The sequence below is a fragment of the Gadus morhua genome, chromosome 6 (genome assembly GCF_902167405.1).
Source record: "Gadus morhua chromosome 6, gadMor3.0, whole genome shotgun sequence".
Classification (NCBI taxonomy): domain Eukaryota; kingdom Metazoa; phylum Chordata; class Actinopteri; order Gadiformes; family Gadidae; genus Gadus; species Gadus morhua.
In genome coordinates this window covers 22,593,897-22,604,576 of record NC_044053.1, presented here as the reverse complement: position 1 = coordinate 22,604,576, position 10,680 = coordinate 22,593,897, and the positions used below count along the sequence as shown (strand labels likewise).

Sequence of the window (10,680 nt, the reverse complement as noted above, 5' to 3'; positions counted from 1 at the left end):
CTTTATTAAAAGAGGGCTACTATTAAAAGAGCAACTCCATGGTTAGTTCCAGAGGCTTGTAGCCACAGGCTATGGAGGCAGATGGGATAGGAATCCTGGCCAAGGCGTGGAATGTGGGCAAAACACCGGGCTTGCCCAGTCGTCAACAGGCTTCATCTCACCGTGGAGTGCTCCGGGGACAGAGACGATACCGGAACTCAACTAGGAAGGGTGCGGCTGCTCCGGGGGGAAGGGAGTGGTCAGGGAGGGAGGGGTGACAGGACAGGTAACAGGTAAACCTACCTGGTGACGGTGAAGTATCCCATTCTCTCCTCTCTTTGCGGAATAGAAGCTGTCCTCATATTTCATAGCGACCCTTTTGTCTTTCCAACTTCATTACAACAGGGCATCAGCACACGCACGACAGGTATGGATTCTGTCAGATATTCTCTATAAGTTTTGTATTCTCAATTCATAATTTGTCTTCAATGACAAATCTTTTTTTTCCCCTACTTTGCCTTTTTGAGGTGAGGCTTAGGGTAAGTGTTACATAACCCTGTTCAGACTGAATGCGGTCTGAATGGGCTTTAATTATTGGACCAATGATAAAACATCCATTCAGAATGGGATTCCCCCTCTTTAGTGAAACGGGAGTAGGAACCGTCCTGTAATAGTCATCATCACTGGATGTCAACATAATTGTCTGTGTATGTGTGTGTGTGCGTGTGCGTGTGTGTGTGTGTGTGTGTGTGTGTGGAGGAGGGCTTTGTGTAAACACGGAAACAGCAACTTCTGTAAACTTTACTGTATAGGCTCACGTTCCAACCTGTCTCGGTTCCGTATTGTAACACTGAGTGATTTAATTGTTCCGATGCAAAATGGAGTGCTCGAACACCATGCGTCTATGCCGGGCACACAGCCCATATGGGCAAGGACCTGTCCTTACTTTGCGTTGGGAGTCGGGACAGGCTATATGTTGAGCTATTACAGATTCACGTTTCCCTATTGTTTTGGGATTCATTTAGACTTGATGCATCCTAACATGATGGTATTCTTCTAGTTGAAAAAACAGTCAACCAAAATAACATCAAGTATTGTCTGAAACGATCCATTCCTTGGAATGATCATTTATAATTGATTGCAGACAACAATAAACTAGCTGGTCCATGACATGCAGGCACCATGGTAACACGTTCTAAGAAATAAATAATAGAGTGACGGTTAAATCTATCTGGAGTGGATAGGGATTAAATATGCTGTGTATTGCGACGAGAACGTGGAATCATGGAGTGAGTGAATGAATGAGGTACTGACAGATTTGCATAAATCGGGCCAATTGACCACTAGGCTAGCCTTGATGTGCCTGTATACAGGGCCGGAATTGACAATGAATGACAATGAAGCATATTATAGAAATATGATCCATAAACAACATTTTTGAATATCTCCAGCATTAACCCTGACATTAGATGCATCTCCCGTTGACGGACAAATCGATCCACCAAGTCACGGTGAAGTCGTCCCATTAAAGTGAGGTTGTGGCGGCCCCCTGTGTTCAGGATGGTGAACCACCCAGAGTTTGAGCGCGCGGGCAAGCAGAGCGGGCTGCAGGTGTGGCGGGTGGAGGACATGGACTTGGTGCCGGTGCCGCCTTCCAAGTACGGATCGTTCTACAGCGGCGACGCCTACCTAGTCCTCAAAACGGTCAAACAGAGGAGCTCAGGCCTGCAGTACGACTTGCACTTCTGGCAAGGTACCGGTGTACAGGGCGGGTTGGCCAGGGGAGGTGGGAGGAGGTAAGAGGGCAGAAGGAGAGGAAATGACAAGATTAAAAAGATGGAGAGATGGAACGGGACTGGAACCAACCCAACATTTGGGTTCTCCTGACTCGAAGCCAAAGAGGCTGGGTGGTGTTTGATTTTTGATTTCTTATCTATTTCTTAGAGATGAATTTAAGCTTGTGGTTGTGTGATATTGTGTCCTTTACATGTTTTAAAGTTTACAAAATACATTTTATAACTAGGCAGAGATGAATAACACTAATACCTGAGGTAAAACGACAAGCTAAAGAAAGCGTACCTCATACAAAGTAAGATCATACTAGGGTCCAAATCTAAATCAGTTCAGAGAAACTCAAAGTGCTCTGTTGTCATCCCAGGGAAGGACTGCTCCCAGGATGAAAGTGGGTCTGCAGCCATCTTTGTAGTTCAGATGGACGACTACCTGGGAGGGAGACCAGTCCAGTACCGAGATATCCAGGGCCACGAGTCCAGCACCTTCACCGGCTATTTCAAGAGTGGACTCCAGTACTTGGTGAACAACTTTCCCATAACATGATACTATCTTTCCTGATCCTATTTTAGCTGGCAGTCGTAAATATGCCTCTTTTTGCATTTTTTTTTTTGTTCGTTTGCTTCTGACATCAGAGCGGGGGCGTGGCTTCGGGGTTCCGCCATGTGGAGACCAATGATGTTGACGTCCAGAGGCTGATGCAGGTCAAAGGTCGGCGTGTGGTCAGGGCGACCCAGGTGCCAGTGAGCTGGGAGAGCTTCAACCAGGGAGACTGTTTCATTCTGGACCTGGGAGAGGTGAGACCGAAAGCCAGGCAGACCAACTTTAAACAAACAGACGGACAGACAGACATACAGACTTAGATAAGCGGTTTGAAAGGGAGACATAATGATAGATGCAGACACGTAAGCATTTCGTCAGACAGATGTATATGCATAGACGGACATTCAGTCAAACAGAGACAGAGAAGGACAAAGAGCAGACAAACAGACGGACAGGAAGGTGATTAAAGCTGTTTTTCCCTCTACAGGTGATTGTCCAGTGGTGCGGTTCCCAAAGCAACCGATTTGAGAGGCTGAAGGCCACTATCGTAAATGACCACACACACACACACACACAAACACAAACACAAACACACACACCACACACACACACACACACACACACACACACACACACACACACACACACACACACACACACACACCTGCATGTTAAGTCAACATAATTAATTAACAATCCTTTGGGCCCAGGTCTCCAAGGGTATCCGTGACAACGAGCGTTGTGGGCGTGCTGAGTTGCAGATCTGTGACGAAGGGTCGGAAACATGCCACATGCTGGAGGTAAGGGTCTCGGATCTACATACACCACAGTGGTGAAGGACTAGAGGATGGAGGGAGGACGAGTGGCTTTGAAAGGATGTGGGGGAATGATGGAAGGACTTTGGCCCCATGTGTTCAGATCTTGGGGGAGAAGCCAGACCTGCCAGAGTCTCAAGTAGAAGACACCAAAACAGACTCCTCCAACAGAAAACTAGCCAAGCTGTACAAGGTATATCGGGCGTTCAAGCATGAAAATGTATACAAGAGTATCTGTGTGCGTGTGTGTGTTAATATATATCATCATATATAACAACATGAATTGTAATCATTAGTTTCATAGCCAGCCACAAAGTGCAGAGATAATTTGAACTGTATGTATGTTGTAACTGTCTGTATGTCTTTTTGTGTAAGGTCTCCAATGCCGGTGGTGAATTGGAGGTAACCACGGTATCGGAGGAGAATCCATTTTCCCAGCAGGCCCTCCAGTCCAGCGAATGCTACCTCCTCGACAACGGTTCCAACGGAACCATTTTCATCTGGAAAGGTACCCCCGCAGGAGGGGACAAAAACCCATCCGTAGGTCCAAGGGGCATACAAGGGGCTTTAAGACTGAACCTCTGTGTGTGTTTCCTTCAGGGAGAGAGTCCAACACTGCTGAACGCCATGCTGTGCTAGACATCTCCCAACAGTTCATCACCAAGATGGGCTATCCAACTCACACACAGGTAGACCAACACACTCACACAGAGGTAGACCAACACACTCACACAACAAGGTCCAACAGAGATATGGTTCCATCTGTTGTTGTTGTTGTGTAGGGTATTGTATTCACTCAGTAAATCCCACACAGAGCTAGCGAGCTAACCTCAGTAACCCAGCAGGGGTATGTGCTGATGGAGTCAGTTCCTCCTCCCTTCAGGTCCAGATCCTACCAGAGCAGGGTGAGACCCCGCTTTTCAAGCAGTTCTTCAAGACCTGGCGCACCCCAGAGGACACCGTCGGCATGGGAACCGGCTATGTGTCCAATCATATCGCAAAAATCGAGAAGGTCAGCTAATCGGACGACAATATAAAACGTATTTCAGTTTGTGTGATCCCGTTTCTACTAACAATCATTATTTTCATCTTTAATTCATGTATCCATCTCTCCCTTTTTGATTGGTCAGGTACCATTTGATGCTTCTGAGCTCCACCAATCAAATGCCATGGCTGCTCAGCACGGCATGGTTGATAGAGGAGATGGAGACAAACAGGTAAGTTAGAACACTAACTAATAGGTTATGTTTGAGTTAACCTCGTCCACGCCTTCCGCAACGACATTCATCGTACATTGGTTTATGATAATGGCAAACCAACCCTTTGCATTTGAAAAATGAGTCAACTTTTTAGTTTTTCATCATATTCAAATCAACTTCTCAAAGACCTCCAAAAATATAATTTTGCAACACCCACTCTATTTCATCCTTCGCTATATATAACTCAAATCGTATACACTTCAAACTCTGATTATCACTTTATCTATAGTTATTTTTTTGTGCATGTGATTATTAACGGTTTTAAAAGCTGAAATGTCTCAGCCTAGCAGAGTGTGAGTGAATGGCATAGCGGCAAGCAAATCAGGGTCAAATTTGCCCATTTCCATAACCTGCCTGCAGGACCTGGTCCCATGGTTGCCAGGCAACAAACTCCTCTCCAGACAGTTGCTGAAGGAGAGACGTTTTAGAAGAAGATTAATTGCCATCATTCATACTGATAACACCTCCCTGGTCTGTTCCTGTTCCTGTGACCCTCTGGCCTATCTGTAGATCTGGCGTATGGAGGTTTCTGATAAGGTTCTGGTGGACGAGTCTCTTCATGGCCAGTTCTACGGAGGAGACAGTTACATCATCCTGTACAACTACCAGCACCAGGGCCGGCAGGGACAAATTATCTACATCTGGTAAAGCCTCAACCTCCTATTTCCATATATCCTGGTACTACATCCATACCCTGGTTAAACCTTCCATACCCTGGTTAAACCTGACCCTAGCCTGGTACAACATCCATACCCTGGTTAAACCTGACCCTAACCTGGTACCACATCCATACCCTGGTTAAACCTGGCCCTAACCTGGTACCACATCCATACCCTGGTTAAACCTGACCCTAGCCTGGTACAACATCTAATGCTAAGTACAGTATGGTAGTACAACGGCTGCTGTAACCTACTGAAGCTTTTCTTAGACTATGAGTTGGCAGCTTTACAACACGCACTGAAAATTCTGAGCACACCGGACTCTGGGATCCTTTTGAGTGGTACGGTCCTATCGACGGACTGAATTTGACTGTTGGGTCCCGAGATGAAAAGTAACAAGAACCCACATCATACAGAGCCGACAGCAAAACCACCCTCCTTACTTTCTACAGGCAGGGGGCGGAGTCTAGTCAGGATGAAGTGGGAGCGTCCGCCATCTTGGCTATGCAGCTAGACGACGAGCTTGGAGGAGGAGCTGTGCAGGTGTGTGAACACACACGCACGCACACACACACATACACTCTAAGAGCAACACAAGGGTGTGTTTAACATTTGTTTTCTAAGATATGTACACTAAAGGAGAGTTCTGTTTTCCTTTGTGTAGGTCCGTGTGATCCAGGGCAAAGAGCCCGCCCATCTCATCAGCCTGTTTGGTGGAAAGCCAATGGTGGTGTACCGCGGAGGCACCTCCAGAGACGGCGGCCAATCAGAGGTAGCAGACAACCGCCTGTTCCAGGTGCGAGCCAATCCGGCCGGCTGCAGCCGAGCGGTGGAGGTGAGTCCCTCAGGTGCTTCAGTCACCTTCCAACCGAGCCACAGCCACTCCATCCTACAACTGGAGATGAGTCCCAGTTCTACTCCCAGTCCCCTACCGCTTTGTTTGGAGCCGCTCTTTAATAATAATGATAATAATTAGATTTTTTTTTTTTACAGCGCTTTCTTAGTACTCAAAGAGGAATACATACAGACAGTACAGACACTCAAACAAATAAACAACACTACAACAATAGACAACACATTAAGAGAGAGAGAGAGGCTGGAAGATGGCGGAGGATGATTTGTCAGATGTTGTGTAGGTGGTCCTGAAGAGATGGGTTTTAAGTTGACTTTTGAACGAAAGCAGTGTGTATGAGTTTTGGACGTCGGATCTTTGACGGTGCTTAGAACTCGGCCAGAATAGTAAAAGAAACACTAGGAAATGGGACAGATGCCCAGACATCATTATTTGTAAACAACACATTCATATTTCTCAAGAATATTCAGAATAGAATATTCAGAAAAGTATGTTAAATATAATATTACAAAATAATTGTTTCAGATTGACATACAATCATAGATGGCTTATAAACAGCTTGTTCATACACTGTACAAATATGAAAATGTAAAGGATATTCCAAATTAGTTCAGATTTTTCGATATCTTATTGCCATTGTATCATCACATTTGTGAGGTTCATGTTTGCGGCAAATGCATTCTGGGGGTTAAGTCTTCTACTTCTACCTCATGGAGCCAGCATTTGCATTTGTTTATTTTGTAGACATCCAGAGAGCCAAAACCCAAATACAGCTACACCCATTGTCCAATTGAGACACCACACCCTTCAGAGTGGCAAGGAGTAGGAACAGTAATGGGACCTGCCTGGGTCTCTCTGTCTAACTCTCTCTCGCTCTCGCTCTCTCTCTCTCTCTCTCTCTCGCTCTCTCATATCACCTAGGTGGAGCCTGTCTCCTCCAACCTGAACTCCAGTGATACGTTCCTGCTGCTGAGTTCAGGTGGCAGCTGGGTGTGGCAGGGGACAGGGGAGTGTTCCAGAGGAGGCCGAGGGAGCCAATCAGGTGGCTGCCCTGCTTGGCTGCTCCGCCTCTATCGTGTCTGAGGGGGACGAGTCCGGTAAGATTCTATTGCCAAGCACCCGTCGCTTTTATGGTGGGTACTAGAAATGATGTAGTCGCCGTGGTCATGTGTTTTGTAAACGTGCGTGTGTGTGTGTGTGTGTGTGTGTGTGTGTGTGTGTGTGTCATTAGATAATTTCTGGGATGCGCTGGGAGGGAAGGCAGAGTACTGTACATCACCAAGGCTGAAGGACCAGATGGACTCACACCCACCTCGCCTTTTCGCCTGCTCCAACAAGACCGGAAGCTTCCTGGTGGGTGTCATGGCATCTCCAATAAAACGTCTTTAAAGGGGACATATTATACCACCAGGTGTGATTAGCCTTACAAGACGTTTCGAAAATCTGCCCCATATGACATCACTAATGGGGGTGTCCACCTAGATCTGTGCTGAATAGATGAGCAACGTTTACTTCAGTTTACTGGGTAGGCTGGTAGACTAATAATCTATCCAGCACATCTAGGTGAAGACACGCACACTAGTGATGTCTTATGGGGCAGATCTTCCAAACGGCTTGTAAGGCTAATCACGCTCACACCTGGTGGCATAATATCTCCCCTTTAAGATGTCTTTATGCCGGCGTGGTGGAGGTGTGTCTTCTGACGTGCAAGTGTGTTTCTCCCTTTAGATCGAGGAGGTCCCAGGGGAAATGACCCAAGAAGACCTGGCTCCTGATGACGTCATGCTCCTGGACGCCTGGGACCAGGTGTGGCTCAGCCTCGCTCTCCACACCTTATCACTGATACACACTTCTACCCTTCCTCCTACAGCTGCTGCTGGGTCCTAAACCCCCCCGTTACACAACGTTGAAGTTGGCGTGTTCGCATTGCATGGTGAACTGCTGTGGTTTCCGTAGGGAACAATATAGCCACCTGTACGGTGGGATGTTCGTCTCCAGTCAAAACACGTTATTTGCAAAGATATCCTTGATCAATTGCATTCAGCAGTGGGTGGGCAGAGGCAGCTGAGAAGTGTTTGCCCAGTTCCCCCGGACCCCCAAGGCACACAGACTGTGGCGTGGGGGGCGACCGCAGGCCAATGCGCGCTACAATTTGGACGCCATTTGGTTTCTGCGAACACACCAATGCCAGTTGCCAGGTACATGGGGGTCCCGTGCTCCCACTGACTCCCCCCTCTGCTCCACGCCCTGCCTCAGGTGTTCGTCTGGATCGGCAGCGAGGCTCAGCCTGAGGAGAAGACCGAGGCCATGGCTTCAGGTGAGCGGGGGCGGCCAGCGGAACTCTTTGTTTTCTGAACCACTTCTTTTGACCCCATTTTTAGGCAAATGTTTGAACCAAACAATGTCTCTTGCGGTTGAGCTGGTCCAGCCAGTGGAGCTAGTTCGGCTTGGCTGGCAGGTTAAATTAATTAGTGGTCTATTCTTATGGAGGCAGATGAGCTGAAACCACATGCCTTGTTTGAATTGGCTCACTTGTGCTATCCTTTGTTCATTCCATTCATAGTACACTATTTAGGGAAGTCCCTGGCACTCCAACAGGGGTAACCCTAGTAATCTGTATTTACTGTGACCCTGTCTTGTCTAGCTGCCACCTACATCCAGACAGACCCGTCCAACAGAGACCCCCGCACCCCAGTGACACAGGTCAAGCAAGGATTTGAACCCCCAACCTTTACTGGCTGGTTTCTGGGATGGGACTTTGAATACTGGACCAGTGACCCATTGGAAAGGGCTATGGAAGGCCTTAACATCTGAAACCACAGACTAGTTTCCTGTTGTTCTTATGGGATCTTTCAGAGACTGGAACATCTTGTGTTCATCTTTGCTGTTATTTTTGGTCAGTTTATAATTTAGTCCATCCAGTTTATACCTTTTTTTTTTTAACAAAGAAAAGTAATGTTGTTTCAGACGGTTAGCATAGCATAACAAAGAGCATAGTGTTTCTTAAAGGCTAAAAAGTATGAACACCGTTGATTAATCAGAATGGTCTGATTTGGCTGGAGCTATATGATGTGTTGTAAACTATAGAATGTAAAATTATACTCTAAAGTGTAAACAATAAACAATATCCACAGTCCATCCAACAGTATTTAATTCATGAATTAGATGTTACAATGTTTGACAAAGATTATAGTTTTACAATGATTGGTTTTTAAAAAGTTGCTTTAAAAAAAACAAACCATAATCAAACCAAAAAGACCACACAAAATCAAGGTGAAGTTCTGTACATTTGAGCCCATGCAGAACAGTGTAACGCTCGCTTCCAGTCGACCGCGAGCTCCGAGGCAAAATCGGACAGGAGGGCGGGACATCGGTAACACAACCAGAAGAATCAGATCTGTCCCTTAGGTGTGGGCGTGCTCCTTCCTGTCCCTTAGGTGTGGGCGTGCTCCTTCCTTGGGCTGTACAGGTCAGGCGGTGAGGTCGAGCTCCACAAACTCCTCCTCAGAGAAGATGTGTGACAGCATGTACCTTTGTCGAACCTCCTCCGACTCCAGAGGGCAGAGATCCTCCATCCTCACCTTGCTCCTCAGCAGGGGGATCACTTTATCGTGCAGGAAGTCAATCGTCTCTACAGGAAGGAGACACGGTGCATGTCATTATCTGAAGATGGTAACGATGGCTGTCCATCACTGTTCGCCTTGAACCTCCTGCCAAATCTCTAGATCCAGTTTTCCTCCATCCCATGCTCAACAAGAAGCCGCCAAATCGTCTCGGTGACAAGGAAACATCAGCCTATCTAACAGGAGGTGTTTAAGCGATCCTACCACTACGATAGCGCATATTTACATATCCCGCCACCACCGTACGGCAACACATAATGACCACGATCGGCGAATAAGTCTGAATGTTTTGAAATATTCTAATGATGCTGAAGCAGTTCAGCTGTGCCAATGGGTCCTGCTTAGGGACTCGAACGATTAATCAAAATCAAATCGACGTCCTAATGTAATAGAACGCGATATGCAAATCAAAAGGCTGTAATAATACTTTAAAAAAATCTGGGGATTTGTTACAGCAAGACAGCAAGGCGCACACAGCTTTTGGCCGTGTTCTCTTAATATTCTAGAACACTCCCGGTGCTCCGGCGGGAGTCCTGGAGCTCTATATCTAAATAATATCATATTATACATAGATATCTATATCATATAATATATATTATCACGGCCAACTTAAGGAAGTCAAAGCCAAAGTTTGTCTCCCCCAATTCCTTCTCAACCATGGCTGAGGTAACCCCCACTAGTCTTGTTGTGGAAATACCAGAGACGTCAAAGAACCGAAGTGTTATGCGCCATAACACCAACAGCAGAACGGTTATCCAAATTACACACACTTGCGTTACAGTGTGTGTAATCACACACACACACGTAGCGCTCGCACGGTCGTAGCTCATTGGCTCTCTGGGCGGGCAAGGCAGAGAAAGGGGAGGTAACTTGGCCCCTTATGACGACATATGGGGCCACATTCCAAATCAACGCGCCTGAGCTTCCATTTTTTCAAAAAGGTGAGCAGGATATCTAGTGCTCGTTTTACACCAAACACAAGTTTTAGCCACTGGGGGACGATAGGTAGGCTAGGGGAACTCATATTAATGTTAGAAAACCTCATAAAGTGAGATTTTCATGCCATGGGACCTTTAAGACTCCTAGATTATTAAATTGTTAGTCGAATTAAGCGTGCATACGGTCAATCGGATTGGAATAGGATTATGCGTTCTGCGC

At 46.5% G+C, this 10,680-nt stretch overlaps 2 protein-coding genes across 2 annotated transcripts in view; one reads left to right on the top strand and one right to left on the bottom strand.

Annotated features, from left to right (window-relative positions):
• Nucleotides 1-222: 222 nt before the first annotated feature.
• LOC115545385 (gelsolin-like) lies at nt 223-9,037 on the top strand. Its single transcript, XM_030358485.1, is given in 20 exon segments — nt 223-406; nt 1,539-1,732; nt 2,138-2,292; nt 2,406-2,567; nt 2,801-2,860; nt 3,024-3,113; nt 3,232-3,321; nt 3,504-3,636; nt 3,729-3,817; nt 4,012-4,140; nt 4,259-4,345; nt 4,898-5,031; nt 5,499-5,589; nt 5,711-5,881; nt 6,821-6,898; nt 6,900-6,996; nt 7,131-7,252; nt 7,628-7,705; nt 8,156-8,216; nt 8,544-9,037. Coding segments are annotated over 19 exon segments (2,190 nt in total). The 5' UTR covers nt 223-406; nt 1,539; the 3' UTR covers nt 8,714-9,037.
• LOC115545386 (transcription termination factor 1) overlaps nt 9,033-10,680 on the bottom strand; it is a 15,269-nt gene continuing 13,621 nt past the window's right edge. The window contains exon 12 of the mRNA XM_030358487.1: nt 9,033-9,530. Coding sequence (XP_030214347.1) covers nt 9,370-9,530 — 161 coding nt within the window. The 3' untranslated portion in view covers nt 9,033-9,369. The remainder of the gene's footprint in view (nt 9,531-10,680) is intronic.